The sequence below is a fragment of the Stegodyphus dumicola genome, chromosome 6, assembly GCF_044657685.1.
Source record: "Stegodyphus dumicola isolate Sdum_Otavi_A_Nest chromosome 6, ASM4465768v1".
NCBI classification, from domain to species: domain Eukaryota; kingdom Metazoa; phylum Arthropoda; class Arachnida; order Araneae; family Eresidae; genus Stegodyphus; species Stegodyphus dumicola.
The window spans coordinates 220,987,274-221,012,675 of NC_140773.1; the positions used below are offsets into that span (position 1 = coordinate 220,987,274).

General features: G+C 32.7%; 2 protein-coding genes across 3 annotated transcripts in view; one reads left to right on the top strand and one right to left on the bottom strand.

Moving 5' to 3' along the window:
- The window catches only part of LOC118198046 (luc7-like protein 3), a 56,697-nt gene extending 50,200 nt beyond the window's left edge, over positions 1 to 6,497 (bottom strand). The window contains exon 1 of one of the 2 annotated variants that reach the window (XR_004759693.2): positions 6,279 to 6,497. Coding sequence is in view for 1 of the 2 variants with exons in the window: in XM_035369635.2 (XP_035225526.1) it covers positions 6,279 to 6,383 (105 nt within the window). In the remaining variant the exon portion in view is untranslated. The remainder of the gene's footprint in view (positions 1 to 6,278) is intronic. The other variant, XM_035369635.2, reaches the window with a different exon arrangement.
- A 177-nt stretch (positions 6,498 to 6,674) lies between these two features.
- The window catches only part of eRF3 (eukaryotic translation release factor 3), a 47,022-nt gene continuing 28,294 nt past the window's right edge, over positions 6,675 to 25,402 (top strand). The window contains exons 1-4 of the mRNA XM_085819556.1: positions 6,675 to 7,009; positions 8,652 to 8,729; positions 18,496 to 18,657; positions 24,650 to 24,683. Coding sequence (XP_085675682.1) covers positions 6,781 to 7,009; positions 8,652 to 8,729; positions 18,496 to 18,657; positions 24,650 to 24,683 — 503 coding nt within the window. The 5' untranslated portion in view covers positions 6,675 to 6,780. The remainder of the gene's footprint in view (positions 7,010 to 8,651; positions 8,730 to 18,495; positions 18,658 to 24,649; positions 24,684 to 25,402) is intronic.

Genomic DNA, 25,402 nt, shown 5'->3' on the forward strand with positions numbered 1-25,402 from the left:
AATCTATTTTTAGCATAAGAAAAGAAATTTTTGTTGAATTTTCCCTTGTCAACATTTCCTAGAGCATTTAAAAATCTATAATCATTGCCAAACATAATGTTAACATAAAAGATTGCCACACCCTTATTATTCAATTACTAATATAAAAAAAAAAGTTTAGACATCACTGCATAAGTTATTACTGAAGCTGTAAGATATTGATAAACATGCAGTGATGAAAGCAAAATATAATAAACAATGACTCGCCAGGTCACCGTAGAGGATATAAAATAGGTGAATGTTTTGGTTTGAGATGTATCTTAAGCAGAAACTCAGCTCCGGAGCCAAATCATTAATCTCACAAATTTATGCTTACATGATTGTCTTTTTATAAACGAGGTATTTTATTTAGTGCCTAAGTGAAATTAAGAATCAGAATTTTTAAGTGAAAATCTCCCCGTTTTATTATGGAAGGAAAAAACAAATGTACATGCATAAAATTTTTTTTTAAGTTTGTGGCTTTGAGGTTTGGATTTTAGATCATCCGGATAATGGATGTCCGGATTTTGGACTTTGTAATGTATCATGTTCTTCGCACTTAAACCATAAAATTCATTTCACATCCAAAATAATTTTTAAATGAGCATATATGGCTGCACCGAGTCACAGAATTTAGGACCCACAAAGACTGCATCAGGCGGTTAAGATATCTAGCGCCTGCCCTAAATTAGGCTTAAGTATATGTGGGAATTTATTTATTCAGAACTCTGGTAAACCTTAAGTATGTGCAAGAAATAGACATAAGTATAATAAATAAGTAATACAATTCAGGCTTAATTGTCTCGGTGCGCAATAGAAGCAAGATAAAATTTAATGGAATATCATGTTAGTCGCCAAGGTCATGATGTATAGCCAAATATGTATAGTGAAGGATAGCTAAATTTGATGATGATAGCAGCTAATTTTAAAGGTTTATGCATACAGGTGAAGTTTTCCAATTAACGGATTTTGTAAAGAAATGTGGAGAAGCGGTAATAAATGAAAATGATATAAGTTTTTCATTATGATGACAGTGCTTCTCAATCACCAATCAATTAATGAATGGTGAAATCTGTAGTATGGTTCTAAATCCAGAAAATAACACTACCAATAGTGAAGAAAGTGACAGAGAAGTTACTGAAAATGAGAAAATTTCGATTGACAAGTTAGTTGGAATTCTCGAAACAACAGTTACAGGACTTTAACAATGTAACTTAACAGGTGATTATGTCAGTCTACAGAATTAACGAGAAAGCATTAGCACAAGAAACAAAATAAACAACTTACATTGAAAGAAATGTTTAACAAGGTAAATAAATAAATATTAAGCTTTTTTTTTATAAATTTTGATACTCTTTAGATCATAAATACTTCATTATTTCAAATTTCTACATGCCATCTTACTAGATTTAAACTGATGATCTAATATCCGAAAAAATCCCAAATCTGGAATTGCTGAAGTCGTGGCGAGTCCGGATTTCGAACTTTGTACCGTAAGGAAATAATTTTATCACCTATCTCATGAAGAGTCTAACACATTAAAATATTTTTCTAATGCAGCATTTCTCACTCTGCAGTCCTCAGAGTCTGCCCTTCTGGCCCTCCCACATTTCCAAAAAAGGCATAAAATTCATATTAACTATGTATAGCTGAAAATCTCAGTTTTAAAATTATACATTCCAATCGTTTATTACACTTTCTTCCAAAACAGACATTTCATGAAATTTAATGCCACTATCTATGAACATCCCATTCTACTTTTAGCCACAAAACAGGAATTTAATGCATTCTGATTATGATGCTACTTATATACATATATCCACACACAGACTACCAATGCAAAAATTGACAAGCTCATTCGTCTCATTCAAGTAAATTCAAACATTTATTTAATTTTTAAATAAGATTATTCAAACTAATAGCCTTGAATTATTCAAGACAAACAAATTTTCTTCTAAACTTAATTCTGATATAAAATTAAATGAGTTTTAGCAAACTGTATTTTAAAACATATAACATTGCCGACCATCCTCCTTTAGAAAGGACAGTCCTTTAACCAACATTCCTGTCGTCCTTTTGAGTTCAGCGAGGGGGAGGAAAAAAAATAGATGTCCTTTTTTTCAAAATTAAAAATTCCTCAAGTCCTTAAGTAGACCAAATAAGGAATTATTCAGACTGCTTCTAATTGATAATAATTCCATAGAAATCACATTGATTATATATATATATATACACTGACTACCAATAAATATTTGGACACCTGTGATACAAAAGAAAAACTAACTTTATTCAAAATCAATAGTTGGTAGAGCCTCCACGAGAGGTAATTACAGCGTGGACTCTCCGGGGCATACTTTCCACAAGTTTTTGTATGACGGCTAGTGGTATTTTCTTCCACTCGGCTTGGAGAAGACACAGAAGTTCCTTCACCGATTTTGCACGGGTAGTGAACCCGTGAATTCGGCGATGCAACTCATCCCAGAGGTTCTCGATAGGGTTCAGGTCTGGACTTTGGGCAGGCCAGTTCATTCGATGAACTCCATTGGCACCATACCAAGCCTTGGTTAACATCGAAACATGACAACTGGTATTGTCATCCTGAAAGTAACAGGGGTCCAACCCATAAAACTGCCACAACGTAGGAAGCACATTGTCATCCAAAATAGTGCAGTAGGCATTGGAGTTGAGCTTACCATGAATGGGGACCAAGAGTCCCAGCCCATAAAAGGAGAAACACCCCCAGACCATAATTCCACCTCCGACGAACTTGACTGTTGGCACAATGCATTCTGGCAGGAGACGTTCTCCAGGTAGACGCCAAACTCAGATCCTGCCATACGAACGGTAAAGGGTGAGCCTTGATTCATCACTCCAAAGAACCTGTTTCCACTGATCTACTGTTCAATTTCGATGTGCTTTGCACCACATTAACCGAGCAGCACGGTTGGACTTTGTGATCAAAAGCTTATGGGCAGCAGCACGACCATGACAACCAAGCAGATGTGCTTCCTTACAGATGGTATTCATTGAAACAATACTCCCGGATGCCTGTTGAAACTCCTCGCGGATGAGGGCTATCGGTTGGGTGCGGTTCTTCCAAATTTCTCTGAACAGCACTCGTCGGTCTCTATCCCCCAGTTTCGTTGGTCTGACGACTCGGGACACGTTCCAACAACTACCGCTCACCTTCCACTTCTTAATCACATAGGCCACTGTCGATATTGGGTACTTCAGATCGCTAGATATGTCCCTTAAGGATTGGCCACATTTGTGATACCCGATAATTATACCTTTCTCGAAATCAGAGAGCTCCGAACTGCAAGGCATCTTGTCTGCGACTAAAGCCGATGCTGTTTCCTACACGATATATATCGGCGGGGTCCATGTCATACCTTGGGACCGCAGATATCGTCATTTGCATAGCTGTCCAAATACTAATTGGTAGTCAGTCTTAATTTTTATCGCTTAATGTATGCATACTGAAGTAGCAAGTTATTGCATTAGTCTTAAGTGTGAAGCGATAGTGTACCCACGGCCACTGATAAAGTTCATTTACGACACTGTATTTTATACGAACAGTTTTTGATAAGGCATGCAGAAGATGGTTCGAAAAATTTGAAACTGGTGATTTTGAACTTTCTGGCACGTTCTGGGCAATCATCTTAAATCGGCGACAGTGTTGTTACGACCATGTTGGAGCAAGATCCTTTTGTGACAACATGGGAGATCACAAAAAGGCTTAATTCAGCTCAGCAAACCATTTCGAACCATATTCGGAAGATAGGATTGGTGTGGAAATATTCAAGATGGGTGCCACATGAATTAAGTCAGAAGAATTTGGATGATTGAGTTGTCATATGCACATTTCTGCTTGCTCTGAACAAAATGAAGGCCTTCTTGAACTGGATGATAAATGGGAATGAAAAGTGGAACACCCACGGATACATCGTAAGGCAAGGCATATTGTGAACCCAGAAAACCTAGCCCTCCCACCTCTAAAGCAAATTTGACCCTGAATAAGGAGAATGGTGTGTATATGGTGGGACATTCGAGGACCAGTACATTATCAGCTTTTAAAACCTAACAAAAAGCTCAATTCGGAGAAGTATTGTTAGCAATTAGACAATTTAAAGACAACAGTCCAAGAAAAGAGGCTGGCGATTTTCAACAGGAAGGACATTGTACTGCATCATGATCATACCAGGCCACATGCTGCTTTGAGGACTTATCAAAAAATTGCAGAACTAGGCTGGGAAATTCTGTCACATACACCATATTCCCCGGACTTAGCACCCTCTGACAATAACTTGTTTTTGTCCTTACAAAATTTTTTTTGTTTTTGTCGTTACAAAATTTTTTGAAGTGCAAAAAATTCATAAATGAAGTAGATATCAAACAAGCACCAGCTCAATTTTTCGCATCAAAAGTTACATCATTTTTTCAAAAATGGGATATACAAATTGCCCTCATACTAGCAAGAAGTCATTAATAATAATGGCAATTATGTTGTTTTAATAAAGTTTATTGACGGTAAGAAAAATTTGTATTTTGTTTTATTCCAAAAACGCACAGAATATATTTATTGTTCTCAACATTTAATGTTGTTTTTTGGTTCAAACACTGAAGAAATAGAGAAAAACTTTTGATGCTGAAATTTTCATTGTTTTGATGAAATTAAGAAATAAACTTAATGGTTGATATATTAAAGAATTTTCTAGCGTTTATGCTCATCAACATTTGAAAAACATAATGCAGAAAATTATGGATGACTTTAAATTATTTTTTTCTTGAGCAATTCCTTATTTAGAACACTTTCATGAAAATTTTACTATTGGCAAATTGTCAACTCTAATTATATTAAATAATTCATTTTCAAAGTAGCACAAATAGAAGTTACTGAAGATTTGAAGTTAAAATAAAAATTGAATCTGATGAAACAACACTAATTCGAAAAAACGTTGCTCAGTGTTCTGACATTTTAAAAGATTTAAAACATCAAGCAGCATATGGCACATGATTTTAAAAAGTGCTGATTATAAATGTATGAATACTTAAAAAATAGTTTCATGTGTTTTCAATTCCTGCACCATCAGCAAACTGTGAAAGAATTTTTAGTATCATGTAAATAAATAGTGAAATGAAAGAAATAAGCATTCAATTGAACTTGGAAAAAAAAAATATTTACATATTTTAATTTGAAAGAAAAATGCTCAGAATGCCTTAAGTCAGAATAAATATAATTTTTTAAAATTTTAAAATTTTTAAAGATTTTTAACATTTCTGAATTTACATTTCTTAAATGACTTCTAATGAGTATTTTAATTATAAATCTTTTGTGTTCAACTAGTCAATACATTTGTTTTTGAAGCTTTAAATATTGTTTGTTCACAGACAATGGGAAAATTAAACTTCACACAGAATTATAAAATCTTCCCACTGTGGCTCAAAGTTAATAAACATGTGATTGAGTAGTATTTAAACTAAAAGCTGACTGAAATTAGTCATTAAATGTCTCATGCAAGATCAATTTGGGTGAGAGGAAGAAACATTTATGTTTCTGTATGAAAGTTATACAAGTTTTTCTGCTCTGATTTTATCTTCTGTAAACAATGTATGATGGTGGATGTTTTTGCTTTGTTAAAATAACTTGAAACTATTAGTGTTATTAAAAGCATCTAGGTTAAATTCAGCATTTTAGTTTATACAGCCCTCTGCATAATACGTAACATCTGAAGCCGTTATAAAAACGTCATTAAAAGATTCTAACAGTACCTTAATGCACACTCGCGTTGCAAAGCACAAATACATTATACTACGTAATAGTAACAACAGTAATGATTTTGTTGGTGAAAGTGTATCATAATGCCTTTAAAATTATGATTAAATATCTCATTAGAGAAATTTACTTGAAAAATGCAAATTTTTATATAGGATAGTTTATGATATGCTTTTAATTAATAAACACAGGTTCAATGTATTTAAAAGTTTTTTTAATTTAAAATGAAACCATATTTTCTATTTTATTAACTTCTGATATAATATTCACTCTAGAGCATTTTATAATTATGATTGATTGCTTTTTAAAGCTTCAATTAACATTCAGTGCAGAGGCACTTCATACACGTACACCTAAATTGTAATATGTAAGAGAATAAATCTTGCAATGACTTTATAGTATAAACTTTATTATAAACAAATCTTCGAGTCTATCTCATCCATCTATATGAATGCAGCAACCATTAGGCCTAAAATCAACTTACATCAGGTCCATCCCATGTAAAATCATTCTTTTTCTCTTCTAAACCTAAATCCCTGTCTCTTCCCATAAGTTCATCTAACAACTGCTTCGCTGATAGTAAAGCCATTTTGATAACTTCTGGTAAAATAACTGGAATTTACCAAAACTCTTAACCAAACTTTATACACACCAAGAACATTCATTACACACTAGCGAAACAAAACGATAAACACTAGTAAACAGCAGTCACGATGAAGAGAATTCTTAACAGTAAAAAAATAAATTATACAAAAGTAACAAATGTAAAGAAATTAAAATAATTCTAAAATAAAAACAAAATTTTTAAGATCATATGATATTTTTTAAAACATGTGAAATTTTAATTAAGCTAAAGAAATGTTGCATTAGCGCACTGCGGTCCGACACAGGCAAAGTTCTGAAGACGGCCACGCGGATTGCGTTTGGTATCCAATCTAGGCTATTGACCGATTGTTTAAGTGACTGTAACTAAAAAACAAATTATAATGGACCAAAAAACAGACGATCAAGGCACCCCAGATTCTTGGGAACAACATTCTGACGGTGCCTTAGATAATGGAGAAGACAGCGATAATTTGTCGAAGCCTTTTCTAGGACTGAATGTGGATGCACCGCCATTCGTTCCATCTTTTGCGACTTTAGCAGCAGCTCAAGCACAAAACCCTGTTTCAGAAGACGAAGCTAATTCTGAAACCGAAAAGCAGCCTGTACCAGGTGAGAGGAATTTTATATTTCAATAATATTCCATAATCAAGCGTTTATTGTTTTCAACCGGCATGTTGACATGCATGCCATTCCAGCGAAGTCTGGGTTATGAGTTATACGGATGAAACGAAGTATCATTTATAAAAAATTCTTCCAAGCCTAAACCATATGTTGCAAAAGATATTTCCTGAATGTAGATAAACTATTACTTTTTAAATAAATTTTTAATCGGCTTAAAATGACTTTTTTGTTATACTACGCTTTTCTTACTGGTGTTCACTAGCAACATCTCACACCAGTAACATAAATGCGTTTCAAAAATATTGGTTTGATTCTTTGTATAAAGTGTTAGCTTTGCGATATTTTTTCATAAAGTTGAAACTAATAATATGTTCTTCCCTCAAGGAAGTGATTGCTGGAAGAAGCTTTTTAAATCCTGTAACCTGATTTCCTTTACCATGGAATGAACTTGTGTAACAAAGTGTTTTTCCGTTTGCTTGTGATTTTTGTGTTTTTTAAACATATTGCTACAGAGCTGTTTTCATTCAGTTTCTTCTGTATAATGTTAATATAGAGCAGTCGTTCATTATAAAACCATACAAAATAAGCTACAGCTTTGCTTATGAGTAACATAATACATACATAATTCTCATCATCTGTGTTGTTCAATTCGATTAAATATGATCCTTCAAGTACAAAAATATTGACCTCATTGCTTATGAACAAAACTAGCATACTAGAAGTGTATGCCAATTTAATCCTGATTACTATTAGCAAGTTAGGCAAGAGAAGTTAAACTTTTTAGTATTCCTATTATGCACTTGTTGCATTTTATTGCCACATGTGAAGAGAAACCAGATACATGCCAAGACCCAACAGTAGCATACTGTGTGTGTGTGTGTGTGTAAACAAAAATAACACACTCTCACACATTTTATTATGATAGTACTATAGAAATTCATGACAGGTGCATAATTGAAAAGTACAAATTATGTATCTGTTGTCAAAAATTATTCGGGGAAAGTGCAGAATTGTCCACTGCTTGGTGCATTTTTAAGAATTGCATATACTCGGTATCATGTATACATCGACCTATTTAAAAAAAATCCCAGAATTGCACAAAAATGGCATTGCGCACTCCCTTTATCCATATACACATTGACCTATTTTCACTTAAAAAGTCAAAGAAAATTGACAAAAATCCAATTCCTCGTACTCGTGTAAAAAGCACTAAACAAATAAGTGGGCAATTCTGCACTTTAACCAACTATTCCATTCTTAGAAAAAAGTTAATGTCTCGTACTTTATTTTAAAAGTACTCCCAAATGCTCTCTTTTGTTTATTTTGTGTTTTTCCTCTGTTCAAGATCTGTGTACAGTAACTGATGTTATGTCCCTTCTCCAAAGCTTTATTAAGTGCTATGTCACAATTTCAGTATTATGAATTATTCAAATTTTATTTACTTTTATAAACTCTGTCTATACTTTAACATTTTATTAAATACATTTTCAAAATGAGTTATATATCAAAGATTATAAGTAATTATTCAAAGTTAATAGATACATGTAAAGTTTGTTATGTATGTTAGAATTACATTATTGGATAGAATTGTGATTTGTGTAGCAAGTACTTATTAATATTTTTCTGATAGATCCTCCACCATTAGCTATGGAAATTGATCTCAAACAAGGTGGTGATGTGGATGGTGGAAGTGATGATTCCCCAGCAGGTAATTTTTAGGCCTATTTATAAATATCTGAGAAACTAAACAGAATTTTAAATTTCAATAAATGTGACTTTTATTGTAGACTAAATAGATTTAATCTATTAATTATAATCAAATTCAATATGTTAGTGTATTTAAAAAGTATTGCTTTTCTATTCTTAATTAGGAATTAAATTAGTGATTTGTGTAATTTTATTTTTATATGCCTTTTGGTCATTAATATTATCCATTTTTCACTGTATTTTGTAGCTTTTTGTAGTTTGTCATCATAATTTTTGGGGAAGTGCAGAATCGCCCACTGCTTGGCCCGCTTTTTAAGAATTGCACATACTCGGTATCCCTGTACATGTCAACCTATTTTCGCTTAAAAAAAATCCCAGAATTGCACAAAAAATGGCATTGCGCACACTCTTAACTTTATCCATGTACACATCAACGTATTTTCACTTAAAAATTGACAAAAATCCAATTCCTTCTTACTCTTGTAAAAAGCGCCAAACAAATAAGTGGGCGATTCTGCACTTTAGCCATAATTTTTCTGCTGTAATTTTAATAATTATTTCTTCTACCCTTTTGAAGTTATTGATTTCACAAAAATGATTAGAAATAAATGATGTTTTTTAAAATGTAAGATACTGCTAAACTGAATTTCTTGATTAATTAAGGTAATTTAAGAAAAGAAGCAAAGTATTTGTACTTTTTGAAATTAAAAATTTTTTAAATGGCATTCTTAGTTTAGTGCAGATTTTGGCTGATTTTGGTAATTAATTAATTTCAGAGATAGTTCAGGTACAAGTTCTGGTTGTTCATGGGTATGGGAGCTGAAATTTTCTGTACAGCATTTTATTTATTTATTTAACATTTTTTTAAATAGTTTTAATATTAAAAATATTAAGCAATTTATAAAATAATTTTCATTAAAGGAAAATATCAATATAGAAATCTGTGACAGTTTATATAAAGCATTCAATCTGTAAAAAGGAGAATTACGTATTTTTTCCTTAAATCTTCCTCATGGTTTGGGACATATAATTCTCTTTGTGCTCTTTAATTCTATAGACAGATATAATTTCTCGTTCAGTTACAAAGTTCCATTGTTGAAGTCCTGTAATTTCTGTGTCTAGGATTCTGACTAACTTGTCAGTTGAAATTTTATCGTTTCCAGTAACCACTCTCACTTTCTTCACTATCAGTAGTGGTATATTCTGGATCTATAACCATACTGCAGATTTCACCATCTGTTGATTGATGATTAAGGAGCATTATCATCACAGTGAAAAACTCCTTTTATAACATCTTCATTTATTTACAAAATCCGTTAATTAGAAAATTTCACCTTTGGTTTACAACATTCGAAAACCATCAGATTCGTGGCTATCATCATAAAATTTAGCTACTGTTCACTATGCATATTTGGCTATGTATCATGAGATTGGAGACTAAAGACAAATTGTTTTGTTAAATTTTATCTTCCTTCTATCACACACTGAGACAATTTAAGCCTGAATTGTTATTAGTTATTTATTATACTTACGCCTATTCCTTGCACATGCTTAAGGCTTATCTTAGTCCTGAATAAATAAATTCCCACATATTCTCAGGCTTAGTCTGTGCGGGTCCTAAATTCTGCTACCAAATGCCTCCCTTTGTATTCCCTAAAATCTGCCACTCGATGCGACCATACGAGCTCTGGCGCTGATTATGGGTTTATGCAAATAACAAATCAGTTATTCTTAATTCAAATAGCACTAAATGTTTTCTTTGACCTATGAGTATCATTAACAAAATTTATTTTGGTACAACTCTAATATACGCCCTAATTTCACCAGATGTGGCGATATGTGTTCTGTGCTGGTTTTTGGTGCGATTGCGTGTTCTATGGCAACCCTGTTGACGTTGAAAAATCTTTCACTGGAGCTCGTTGGTTCGCCTCTGTGTCTGAGAAGATGGGAGGGAAAGATAAAATGGTAGTTGTTGAATTGAAGTTCGGCAAAAGGAAATATGATTGTGGCTATCCTGTTGAGGGGTAGTGGGTATTTGGAAGTGTGGAAAGAGGGTCTGGGAGATTATTTTTAATGGCAGTGCATGATAGAAGTAGGGATTTGTGATTTTATTTATTTGTGAACCATAGTATAAATTTTCTGGATAGTGTGTCTGGCTGTCATGTAAATACGATAGTGATTACGTGGCGGCCTGTGAAAGGCGGTATGAAATTTATATTTCTGCTATTCGAAAATGCATTAATTCATGGTAAGTGCATTTTATTTTATCCTTGTTCTTATTTTGTAGAATGTTATGTTCATTGGTTCTTTAGTATGAATTTCTGTCGTTATTGTTGTTTTTTTAAATTGTTTGAAATTTATTTTAGTTTATTTTATTGTTTAGTGTCTAGACTGTACAATTCGTAGATGTTTTTTAAAGTTGAAACAGAACGCTGTGTACATGGTATTATTTGAAATTTATTGTTTTGTTAATTTATTAAAGCGAGGAGTGCGTAGATCGTAGATTCTTTCCTCGCCTAAATTGTGCAATTCGTAGAATTTTTTTTAAGTTTAAACAGGATACTGTGTACATGGTATTCTTTGAAATTTATTGTTGTTATGTTAATTTATTAAAGCGAGGTCTGCGTAGTTTGTAGATTCGTTCGTTGCCTACATTGTGCAATTCGTAGATTTTTTTTTAAATTAAAACATGTTGCTGTGTACATGGATTCTCGTCAAATATTTTTGGTTAGAAACTTTACGTTTTTGCTATCTAAATTTTTTGTTTTTGTTTTGGATTTTTAGCTAAATTGTGTGTTCAAAACGTAGTTTTTGTATGTGCGAAAACAGCGTTTTTGGAGACATTTTAAGCTAAAAGTTCAAAATGTAGACAAAAAATTTAGATAGTAATATGGCGGCGTGAAGATTTGGCGACTTGAGGGCGCACATCAGAGTAGTTCCTTTATTTTTAGCATATGAAAAAATATTTTTGTTAAATGTTTCCTGGTAACATTTCCTAACATATTTAACTTAAATCTGTAATCATCACCAAGTGTAATGTCAATATAAAAGGTAGGCTTCGCTACTTGAGACATTACACAAGTTGTCATGTCTTGATAAACATGCAGTGATGAAACTAAAATATTATAAATGATGATTCGCCAGGTTGGCATCAGGGATGTAAAATCAGGGATGTTTCGATTCGAGATGTCGTATCCCAAGCAGATACACAGCTGCGGAGCCGAATTATTGATCATACAAATTTATGCTAAAATGATAGTTTCTTCAATAACAGGGTATTTTAATTAGTGCCGAAGTGAAATTAAGAATCGGGACTCTCCACATTTTGTTATGTGCAGGAGGGGAATCAAATGTGTATGCGTAAAGCACACACATAAATAAATAAATAAAGGCTAATCTTTGGAATATGGTAACAGGTAATTTGGCGACATTTTGGTAAGGCGATAAAGGTTACTAGCTAGGACTTTAGCAGTGTACATGGAGATAGTGTGCGCAATGCCATTTTTGTGCAATTCTGGGATTTTTTTTAAGTGAAAATAGGTCGACGTGTACATGGATACCGTGTATGTGCAATTCTTGAAAACGCGGCAAGCAGTTTGCGATTCTGCACTTTCTCCCAATTTCGCACCTAATCTTCGTCATGATTAAGCACTTTTTATCCATAAAAGTTCTATCATAAGCATAAGCGGCTAGCAGATTGTTGGGGAAAAAAATGTTGAGTAAAACAAAATGTCGTCCAAACAAAAACTATCAAGTTGCTGTAGCAGGGTTGGTCGCCAAATTTTCGCCAAAAAATCTCCAAGTTACCATAATCTAAAAATTAACCTAAATAATTTTTTTTGTATAAAAGTGTGTGGTGGCTTTGAGTTCCGGATTTTGGCCGTCCAGATCTCGGAATTTGTACTGTGGTTGTATTTAAGTCTGATTTTAGTCTGATGGTACTTTGGTGACAGATTTCATGAATCTTTCATCATGAATTGGAATGCTATTAGATTTTACTCCTGTATCCACCTAATATGCATTGCAGAAACCTCCAGCAGCCACTGCTGCATGTGAGGAGTTTTGAAACTTGTTTGAGGCTAAGCTTTAACAGGCCAGTGCACTATGATGTATTGCATGCAACATTCAACAGTTCTTCACTGCCTACCAGGTCTTACTGCTGTCTTGGCCTAGCTTTTCTGATATTTCTTATGAAACGCATCTAGATCATAATCAGTAAATGAATGGTCCAGCATACGTCATTTCAAGGCTATCCACTGAATATCATATTGCTATCTCGGTAAAAATATATTTATGGATGCCCCTTGACGCTTTTGGGCGTTACATAAACACAGTCTGTGCAATTCTTTGACTTTCTATAGTGGTGAATTTTCTGCCGCTACACAAAGCCAAAATAACAGGTCAAAGAATTACACACTACCTTTGTCCATGTACACATCAATCTATTTTCACTTAAAAAGTTAAAGAAGCACCCAATTCTACAGTAAGCCCCCCCAAAAAAATACATAATCTCAATAACTACATTTTAAATCAAACAATGAAATGACTTAAAATAGGAAATTCATCTTATACCATCTAAGCACCACACAAAGGAAATATCCACTTACCTTATTTAGAAATTTCCTTGTTTTCAGTCTGTGGCACACAAAATTCCTTAAAAGCATCCAAAAACTTTCCTCGAGCCATTTTCCCTTTCTAACGGAACACTTTATATGACGAGCAATTGAACCTTTCTTGCGACAAAGCCATATGAATGATCTTTACGTTCAACCATACACATTTCCTTTGTACAAACAGGACACTTATAATTCCGTTGAATTACATCCTACAAAGTTTCCTTTCTTCTGTCCTCAAACACTTGAAAAAAAAACTTCCACTCTCTCGTACTGTACCTCCACCACCAGCAGCCATTTTATGATGCACAGCAGACAATATGCGACATACATCCAACAATATTTTCCCATCAGTCAAATTCGTCACAATCACACAACCAATTGCGTATAATAGGATTTTCATCATAATAATATACTCAGGTTACCATAAATAAAACAACTTAGCAATGATCCAAGGGGCATTCTCAAATATACCTTAACCACTATCTCTTGTTTTTCATGGTGTTGAATTTAAATGGTCATCAGTATATATTCAAGATGTGCTGATTAGGTGATTAGTACAAACTTTTCGTTGATGCTTTGCAGAACAAACGAATGAGTAGGTACTTGAACATGATTAGACAGGGTTCGTAGCAGTCCTTATAAGTGCTTATAAGTCCTTATATTTGAAAATAAAATATAAAGGCCTTTATAGGTGCTTACTTTTTCTTTAAAGCCCTTATTTTTTTGTTTTTAGTGCATATTTTTTGCTTTTTTTTTTTTTTTTTTTTTTTTTTTTTAATGAATGCTATTTTTTCCGGTACCAAAGCCGAAACTAAATAAACAACTTTTCTTCCTAATATGGAATGTTGGAATGTCAGATGGTGAATCATACTCCCGGAAATAGCTTTTCCCCTTTCTCTGCATTAACATAACCTTTGGTGTGCACAAAGAGTACAGACAGGTGACCGTCGTTTCTATTGGTCAAAGAAATGCGAAAGCAGTAGAAAATTCCGGTACATTCGGCATTCTTTTCCTCCCACCCAAATACTACACACATTTGAATTTCTATCAAGATCTTAATAATTTGCATTCTCGTTCCACTTGGTCAGTTCATATTCGTGTTTATTATGATCGTTATGCTTACATTATGAGCATATGTTTGAATGTTTATAATAACATAGTTGCAGTAACTGCTGAAGTATAGTAAACTTTCAAAAATGGTTGTGTGTTAACACAGATTAGCTTTCTAAGGAATAATATTCGGAATGGCTTAAATAAAGGGAAAGTAATCGAATAGTCAAAATAATTTTGTTTTTTTGGCCAATACATTATACAGTACGAAGATTGGGAGTTTCTTCCCTTTCTCCGCAAAATCTCGAATATTGAAACTGTTACAGTTCGTTGCAAAACAAGCAACGGATTTTTTTTTTTTTTTTTTTTTTTTTTTTTTTTTTTTTTTTGGTCACTTTCCAATCTGGATTGAATAGGACTAAAAGTTCTGCGGTCTACCAACTCAAGCGAAGATTGATTCTATTCTGGAAATTTAACGCCGTCTGTTGAAAATTAGAATGAAAAATACCCCAGTTATTTAGTTCTTTATTCTCCCAATACCGGCAGCTGTTGATTCCGATTGCATAATATCACGTAGGGAAGAATTACGGCGCACGTATTGCGCAATAAAGATTGCGATATTTTGCAGAGATAATTAATTTAATGTTCTGTCCGAGATGTGTTTATGAACACTTAAAAGAGTTTTACTGTGCTTGCTAAGCAAAATATTTTTCAGTTCCATTGGTTTATTTTTATATGATGCGCATATCGAAATGTCAAAAGCATATATTTAGCGGGAAAATTTAAAAGGTGTCTACAGTCTACCTCCCCCCCCTCCGCTCCTCTTTTTCAAGTTAGGCTGACTGTCCGAATATTCGCCAATTTCCAAGTATGCGGATTAGTTAAGCTTTTACTGTTAAAGGATGACTGCATGAAGCAAATTTCTGTCTTCTGATTTCAGAAATGTTCCTCTTTTTTACTTAAATTACTTTGCTTGCAATATCTGTTAAGGAAAAACTGATATACAGTGAAAATTTAGAAAATGTTCAGAATTTAGATTTAAATTATTTAAATATCAATATGAGTGAAAAAATAAATTGTATTTATTATTAGGTCCCAAGTGAATACAATAAATATGCCTTATTATTTATTTATTTTCTCTATTTTTAACTGAAATTTCATCATTAAATCTTGTAATATAGTTTAGTTCTGCATAGTTTTTTTTTCCCTCTCATTGTAAACTAGTTCTGTAAATTGAACTGTTATTTAAAATTTAAAAAAAAAAAAAAAGTAATTATTTTCCATGGTTGAGGTAATGCTTATTCTCTCTTAATAAATACTGCATTTCTCATATTTTAAATTACAAGTCTAATTTTTAAGGTTATGCAGTTGTGTATAATTTAATTAGACAGGTGCTTATTTTTTTTCTTAAATGTGCTTGAAAAGTGCTTATAGGTGCTTATTTTTTTAACTAAAATGTGGCTATGAACCCTGTTAGACTATTTGAGCCATCTAAAGATTTCTGTGTGTACTTGTACAAATTTATGTATGGATATGTTATGTAAATGAAAGATATTTTTTCAAAGCTAATATTTTAAGAAAACCCAATTGAAATCCTAGTTGTGGCTTTGGAATAACATAACAATACATGAGACTTCTCACAAAATTTTTATTTCCTGCTTTCCTCATTTGAAATATTCAAGTTTCTACTGTAACAACTACTAGCAGCTAAACTTTATTTCCATAGTTCTTATCAAATACCTGTTTCATTTACATAATAAACCAGAGTAGTGATTTTACGTTTTGTGACAGAATGGGAAAACTGCACTGGAAATTTTTCCTTCCTAGTTATTTCTATGTAATAACTTAAGGCAATAATTTTTAAAATAGATTAAAATTGTCGCAAACCGTAAATGATAATCTTATTAATGGTAGGTACTTTACACCAAATACACGAAGTAAATTTCATTCTTTTTGTTTACTTATTTTTGTAAATTATTTTACTTTTTTTTCTAAAATATTTTCAGGATATTTTCTAATATAAAATAATATCTAATTTATATTTCAGGCTGTTATCATACTCGCAAGAACTGTAAATAATTTTTCAAAAATCTGAATATTCTAATATAAAATAATATCTAATTTATATTTCATGCTGTTATCATACTCACAAGAACTGTAAATAATTTTTCAAAAAACTGAATATTCTAATATAAAATATCTAATTTATATTTCTGGCTGTTATCATACTCACAAGATTTGTAAATAATTGTTCAAAAAACTGAAACAAATGTATCCCACAATAACTGAAATGATTGTCGAATTTGAAGTCTTGCATAATTTAAATTATGCTGATTAATATTTGCAGGCACCGTCATGTTGTATCTGTGTAACTCTACTATGTGATATTGGCTAACAAAATTAGATGATTATGAAACAGTGGCCATCAGAATGTTAGTTATCATTGCATAAGAAAAATTCATACAATTCTGTTATTGGGACCATTCAAAACAGCAACCAATATATATGAGCAAAAGCACCAAATGTAACAAATACACCCATTTAATCGCAAGCCATGTGTAGATTTAGATTTCTCTAAATGCTCATAAATTTAAATAGTTTTAGGTTTTTAAATCGTCGTTGAAATACTTGTTTAATTTTTGAATTTTTAATAATTCTGTAGACCTAATAATTCAGGTCAACAAAAAGTGTGCTAGAAATTTTTTCAAAGAAAAACAAACCATCATTCATGATAGAAAATTATTGAAAGTATTGAAAGAAACAATCAATCTGATAAGAAATAATTGTGACTTGCTTTGAAAATGACGCGTAAAACGTTACCAGCGAAGATATTCCATTTCGCATCAGTTGTACCATTATTGACGAGTTTATCGTGTGCGCTGGCAAAACAGAAAAGTATCTTCCCTCCCTTACAGCTGTAAGGTTAATCTTTTTTTTGGTGTTAGGAAGTTGGCATCTATTGAATACTGTGGACTGGAACAGTTACATGCGCGAGGTGTATGCCACCGCTTTAATTCCTCAGCCAGTGTTGATTGATTGCCTTGATTTGTATGATTATGGCAAAGGACGCTAGTGCTATCTGTATAATGGGTGTGCCTTCATGGAAGACTTTTTAAGGGAAACTGGTTCGATAAAATTTGTTATTTTAGACAGAATTCAGAAGTGAGTGTCATTTAAATTATTGATAGTGGTAAATTACACATTGATTCACATCTGTGTCATAAGTAAAAACCGTGTTTCATTGATTTTTATCCCATGATGTAACAAAGCACCATTGACTTTCAATATTTTATATAAGAGCAGCTGTTGTTGAATCAATAAAGCAAACTTTGATTTGCAGTAAAATATTTCTCACATGCTTTTTCCAGTTTCTCTGTTTTATATGCTCATGGACATTCTGAATTAATAGTCAATCTCTCTTGTACATGATCAATGATTTTTGCCACGATTGTAGTTGCCCCTCTATTTAGAACTTGAATGAAGAAAAAATTTACCAGTTTCTTGGCATAACCTGCTGGATCACCATAATTGTTTAAAAAAAAAAAAAAAAAAGCCAGCTTTGCCCCCCCCCAATAAGAATAAATTTTCATTTTTGTCCGCAGTTTCCCCCCCTTCCCTCCCAGGGCTATATATTTAGTTGTCAGATTAGATGTAGAGGAAAAAATATCTCTGTCAAAGAACTGTTCCAGTCAATAGTTGTGATTTCTTGAAGGCTAATCTCCCACCACTTAATCAACATCAGTTCCTCTGCATAACAATAAATAAATTACCCTGCTGTTATAAACAGTGTACTGCAGTTACTGAACCAGTTCTCAAACTGTATGCTTTTTCTTCACTTGCCGCTTTTCATGTTTGGTCTCTTGTCAATATGTAGTTTTATTTAATATCCATCTTTCACATATTCCGATAAAGTGTATTTACCCTATATCCATGCTGTGTTTGTTTAAAAACTCAGTGGAAATTTTGTGAAAACTCATAAAATGTTTTTTGAATATCTTTATATTTTAAAACAGACTATTAAGATAATGCTTTGATTCATTTAATTGTTTTTAATCTGTATAGTGCTTTTCCTTTATTTAATATTTTTCTCCCTCCTTTCAGATTGGGAAAATGTAGATATAGAGAATAATCATCTAGCTGATGATGATGAAGAAATAGTAGAAGAGGTAGAAATAGTATCAAAGAGTAAAAAAAAAGTCTTGCAAGAAGAGGAAGAAGGTGTTAGAAAAGAGCATGTGAATGTTGTATTTATTGGCCACGTAGGTTAGTAATATTTTTTATTTAATAAATTTTATTTGCAATTTCCTAAACTTTATATTAAGAGCATTTTATGCATTTAAACTAGCAACAGAGCATAAAAAAACATTCATTACTGATATTAATTAAGTGTAACAATTTTCATTCTTCTAGTTACTCTCTAAGTCAACCTTGAAGACCCTGACTCCTTGGAATTGACCTAAAATGTTAAGCAAATTCTTGAAAAATATCTTGTATCATACATAAAAAACGAGTAGTTTGTATTGAAAGAGTTTGTAGCTTTCGTCAAAAATAATTTTTAGCATAATAATATGTATGAACTGTTAGACCTCACATTGCATAATTATAGGTACTTGATGTTATCCTGTCGACTGTAATGAAACTGACACCAAATAGTGTGATTTAGCATCAGTTATGGATAAACATGACCCAACACACAACAACTGCACTTTCATTAAGTGCAACTATGGCTGATTTCCAATAAGCCCTTTTTTTTTTTTTTTTTTTATAGATGAAGATATGAATTGTTATTATGTGTTTTCCCCCCTTTAAAAAATTGATTAAAATTTTGGGATACACTTTCTGCAGAACTGCAAACAGTGGCTTATTTTCAATTTTATGGGATCCTAAAATTAAACAAATTTAAAAAAAAGTGTATTAATGGGCAGAATGTGGTACTTTATTTGGAAACAAAAATGATACGTCAAGAATTGTGACAAGAGAATATCCATTTTAAGAAGAACCCGGTTCAAGGGCAATAGTATCACATTTGTGACTGCACTCCAGCTCATTTACAGCTAGATGAGTGAATTAACAGCTGTTAAATGGGAAAATGAATTGCTGGATATGGCCAACAAAACAGTAATAGATTGGAACAGTTAGTGTAAAATTTATGGCATTCTGAACAGTAGAGTGTCAAACAAAAAAAAGTAGAAATCTGACTAAACCTTTTTTTTTTTTTTTTTTAGAATGCAGGAATGAAACAAGTTGAATACTGATTGTTTTTTAAATAAGGAAGCATCAGTTGCTTCAGAATTCCATAAGAACAATTGGTTCAGTGGTAACCAGCTTTCACGGTCGACAGCATAATACATAACTAATTATGTATGTAATTATTTGTTTACTTACTATATTTATGTGTGTATAGGTCACACTTTTTTTTAGGAAATTTACTCACCAGGTCAGTAATTGTGAGTACATGTGTGCAATCCTGAGGTACCCTAGTCCTTCAGGAGCTCACATTATAGGTGAGACAGGTATTATGGAACTCTTGATCTGGTGATTTCTCCTTTCTTTTCCCATTTTCCTAGTCTCTGCTTTTTTTTCTTTTTTTCTTCCCTTGTGGTTTCCATCTCAGAGGTGGGGGCTGAAAGTGAAATGCTGTTACATCCTTTGTTTTTAACTTCTCAGAGAGAAAACTGTCTGCATGTATGCCATTTATGGAGACCAGGCTGGAAAGGAGGAGCCTGGTAGTAGAGGGGTGAGATACTGTCCCCAACACACTGCTTTATCCTCTGCTTCAGTTTAAATGAGAGGCATATATTGGATTCGTATATATCAGCTGGCTTTTCGTGTTTCATTTTGCTCTGGTGCTAAGCAATCGGAGCCATCTGCTGGGCACCTTGTTAAGGGTAGAGGGCTGCTTCATGGGTGCTGTATTCACATTATAGACATGACTGGCATTGGTGCAGATATCTGCTTCTCCTTATTCTCTTTCTATAATGTGGCTTCTTAATTAATTGTATTTTTCAAACCAACTAACCGCAGATTGTAATAAATCATTAGCTAAATCTGGAAAATATACTCTCTCACGCAAACTATGGAACTGGGAAAACAATTGATAAAACACTAAAGGAAACATATATTAATCCTGAATTAAGTTCTATTTAAAACTGATTTCTGGTTATATGATGAATTCCAGAAAACGTCACCCTTTTTGATGAACAAATACATAACTTCAGCAATAGGCAAACCAAAGAACATCAAGAAGTTTCTGGTGATTTACTTATAGAAGCCACATCTCCCAAACAGATAGCCACAGTTTCCAAGCTAACGAGCCTAGGAAACACACAAATAAAAATCTCTTCTCATAAGTAATTAAATTTCTTGCCTGATGTCATTTCAGAATCAGATCTAATAGTTGTTTCAGAGGAAGAAATTATTGCTGAACTAAAAAAGCAACGTGTGCAGGGTGCGAAGAATAAAGATACACTTAAATGCTCAACTTGTAAACATAAGATATATTATACTAATGTTTAACACTCTGCCTCTTCTCAAAGCTATGAAAGCATATTATATGAACTGTCCAGTGAGGTCATACAACCCCTATCTGATGTGTGGGTATTCTGAATCCTCCTGTCGTGGCAATCTTATCTGTGTTAGATGCTCAGAGGTGGACCACGACAATAAAGGCTGCTTAAAAACATTGCTTTTTTTATCAGGTGTCGTAAATAGCATCTGGAATATTGTAGATCTTGTAAGAAATAGAAAAGGAAAAAAAGAAGTACATAATAGAAAGGTCAACTAAAACATATCCCATGCAGAAGCAAAGAAAATAGTAGATAGTTTTCAGTCTCATACCAATGTTTCTTACACTTATGCCTTTTCAATCAATTGAAACACAGACATTACCTACTCCGCTACTTGGGAAAACTACACAGCTGCCAGCTCTCGCATTTGGGTGGGAGATTCTTGATTTTCGACAGTTCTCCTGCCAACGCAATTTACAACATATTTCTTCCGATTTTTTCTTATTCTTAAAATTTCTCACGATTTCTGTGTAGCTTGGCTTATTGATGTTATTAGCAAGTACGTGCGCACGCACACACACACAAAAAAAAAAAAAAAAAAAAAAAAAAAAAAAACGTGATTTTGGGCATCTGAAAGCACTTGGTACCCCCCCCCCCAGATTACTTAGAAAACCAAACTCGTTTCTTTATCGAGAATCCTCAAACAGTGCAAACCACTTCTTGATTTTTTTAAAGTAGTAAATGCTTCTAGAGTTAAGATAAAAAGCTCTATTGAAAGTTTATAAAATGCCTAAAGTAAAAGGAGATGTAGTTATTACTTCCACTGTTAAAAATAGGTTTGAGAAAAAGTAATTTCTGCATCACTGAGCTACAAAAAATAAGTGTAAAGCTGATACAGTCAAAAGTCATTAATATGGACACCCATAATCCAGAATGATCTATAATATGGACCTCAAAGCTACAAACTTTCTGCGCATAGGCGTTTATGCGTGCGCGCAAGACCTTTACGACTGCGCATATGCGTGTGCGCAAGCTCATAATACGTTTACGCATGCGCGTTTAATGTATAACAGACAATATAAGCTAAAATTATCTAATTATCTATTTCAGTTAATGTTGCAGATTGCGTTCCTTAATCTTTGAATTGGATCCGGCTTATTATTTTTTGCAGACTGTAAGAGCAATTTTATAAAAGTAAGCTTGAACTTTCGATTATGTCAAATAGAATTTCCGATGCTGGAGCTCACAAAGGATCTACAAAGCGAAAGTATGTTTCAATGTCCATCAAACAAAAAGTGGAATTGCTGCAAAAAATGGATAAAGGCATATCCGTCTCAAAATTATGCGAGGAGTATAACATTGGAAAGTCAACTGTATATGACATAAGCAAAAAGAAAAAGGAACTTTTTTATTTTTTTGTGGATTCGGACACCCCACTTGCAATGAATTACAGAAAAAGGGTTCGTTATGTAAAAAGTGACGATCATGACAAAGTGATGATTGAATGGGTCAGACAGCGTCGCAGTGAGGGCGTGCCATTGATGGGTTCAATGGTAATGGCTCAAGGCAAAATATTTCATGAAGAAATGAACTTAAACAGAGAGTGCACATATTTGACAGGTTGGTTAACAAAATTTTAAAATCGCCATGGTATAAGACAATTAAAAATTTCAGGTGAAAAATCTTCAACTGATATTAAAGTTGCTGAACAATTTGCAGATGAATTCATTACTAATGAACATTTATCTGCAGAGCAAATTTACAATGCTGATGAAACTGGTCTTTTCTGGCAATATGTACCGCGAAATACCATGGCAACCTCTACAGAAAAGGCTCCAACTGGTGTCAAAGATTCCACAGCGAGACTAACAATTTTAGCATGCGCAAGTGCTGCAGGAACGCACGAGTCCAAACTTTTCGTAATCGGAAAACATGCACGACCTCAAGCATTTAAAGGAGTAACGATTTTTCCTGTTATATATCGCGCAAATAAAAGAGCATGGATGACACAAATGTTGATGAATGATTGGTTTGAAAATCATTTTATACCCGAGGCTCAGCAACATTTGAATTTGTTTTTTTTTACCTGATGACTCAAAAATGGTCCTGATTATAGACAACTGTTCAGTTTATGCTACTAAAATTTTTATTGAAAGATAATGTATTCACATTGTTCTTCCCTGCTCGGCAACATTTGAATTAGGTTGGTTTACCTGTTAAATCAAAAATAGTCCTGATTGTTGATAACTGTTCGGCGCATACTTCACTTAAAGTTTTAGTGAAAGATAATGTATTCGTATTATTCTTCTCTTCAAATTGTACGTCTATCGTTCAGCCTATGAATATGGGAATAGTGAACGCGCTGAAATGCAAATATAAAGCAGCATTTTAAAAATCTATGTTAAATTTCTTGAACAGTGGCAAGACTATTCAAGAATTTTTAAACTTTTTTAGCATAAAATCTGCCGTGTGGAGCATCGCAAAATCGTGGGAGGATGTGTCTCCAGGTACGTTAAAAAATGCTTGGCATAATTTATGGCCATCTACCATATTTTATGGTGAGGAGGATAAAGATGATAGCCGCGAATTTGAAGGTTTTTCGGACATCAAAAACTAAAGGTGAAATTTTTCAGTTATTGGATTTTGTAAAGAAATGTGGAGAAGCGGTAATAAATGAAGATGATATAAGAGAAGTTTTTCATTGCGACGTTAATGCCCCAATCATAAATCAATTAACGGACAGCGAAATCTGTAGTATGGTTCTAGACTCAGAAAATATCGCTTCCGATAGTGAAGAAAGTGACACAGAGGTTATTGAAAACGAAAAAATTTCGACTGACAAATTAGTCGGTATTCTCAACACAGCAATTATAGGACTTGAACAGTGGAACTTTGTAACTGAACAAGAAATTATGTCTGTTTATAGAATTAAAGAGAAAGTATTATCACATAAAATGTAGCAACTTAAACAACTTACATTGTAAGAAATGCTTAATAAAGTAAACAAATAAATATTAAGCTTTTGTTTTGTAAATTTTGGTACCCTTTAGATTATAATTGTTCTTTATTTCATAAATTATGGCTTCATATTTTTAATTTTATAATTTCTGCATGCCACCTTACCAGATTTAAACTGATGATCTATAATCCATAATCGCCGAAGTCCTGACGAGTCCGGATTAACGACTTTTGACTGTACAAATTTCTCTCAAAATAAAAAATTGCTCAACAGGGAGAACATTTTCCAATTACTGTGTATCGTGTAAAGAATAAATATTTATGTTTTTGTCTTCAGACCTTAACAAACCTTTTTTATTTTTTATAAATTCATTTTGCCATAATTTGATGTTCTTAACACAGTCATACAAAGCAGAATGCCATTAATTCATAATTTGCAATCTATGATTTATGATCTGGTTAAAGCCATTATATCAAAGTTTTTAAAAATCTTTCTTTCAAATCAGTTGTGCTTCAAAACTGAAAATGTTTATTTCATGTTTAAATTTTTTAAATAATAATTCCTAATAACACTGGATAAAATTTAATGTTAAGCTGTGGGGTAGGGGGATCGTTGCATGTGTCATTATGTAGTTTGATCTATTTATTTTATAAATGCTATTCACTGAAAATTTATTTTATATCAGTGACTATTGCATTATTTAGTTCCTTTTATGCACTTTAATTAATGCTATTTTATCTTAGATTTTCAAACTGGATTTGTAATTATTGTATTTTCTTATTTATTTTAGATGCTGGCAAGTCAACAATTGGTGGTCAGTTATTGTAAGTGTGACTTTAAGTACACTTGATAATAAAATTTTAAAAGATTGTTTACTTATATGGTATTTAGCATACATATTTTTTGCACCCTTAATTCCATGAGGTAATTTTTAGGGAAGAATAATATCTGCATATTTTTGACATGAGAAATATAAGATTAGAGCTTAAGATGGATGTTCTAAATGTAGAAATGAAAGAAGTAATTCATGATGTATCAATGGAAGTGATACAGACGCTGGTCTCATTTAATTAATGTGATAAAATTTAATGCAGAATGGAGATAATCGAAACATAACATCTAGAGAATAAAATGTAATCTGGTTTGGGAGAAAATTAATTTTTGGAGACATGACTGGTTTTTGGTTATTATTTAATTTGGTAAGTTTCTGAAAATGTCAATATCTGGGAATTGGAGTTGCCGTGAAAACTCAGCATTGCATTAAGTGAAGAAAATAAAAAATTCATTAATAATTTGATTTAATGTAGTTGGCAGAATAAATTATGTTGCTTAATAGTTTCTACTCAATTATAGGTTTAATAATCAATTGTGAATATTCCAAGAAGGTGATTTAACAACTAGGAGAAATGAACTGCTAATGATATGGTTGTTGAAAACAATTCCAGCTATTCAGAACATTCAGTTAAATTTTAAAATATAAAATCTGTCTTATAAATCGTGGCATATTCTGTTAATCAAGGTTTTGGGAAAATTAAATACAGTC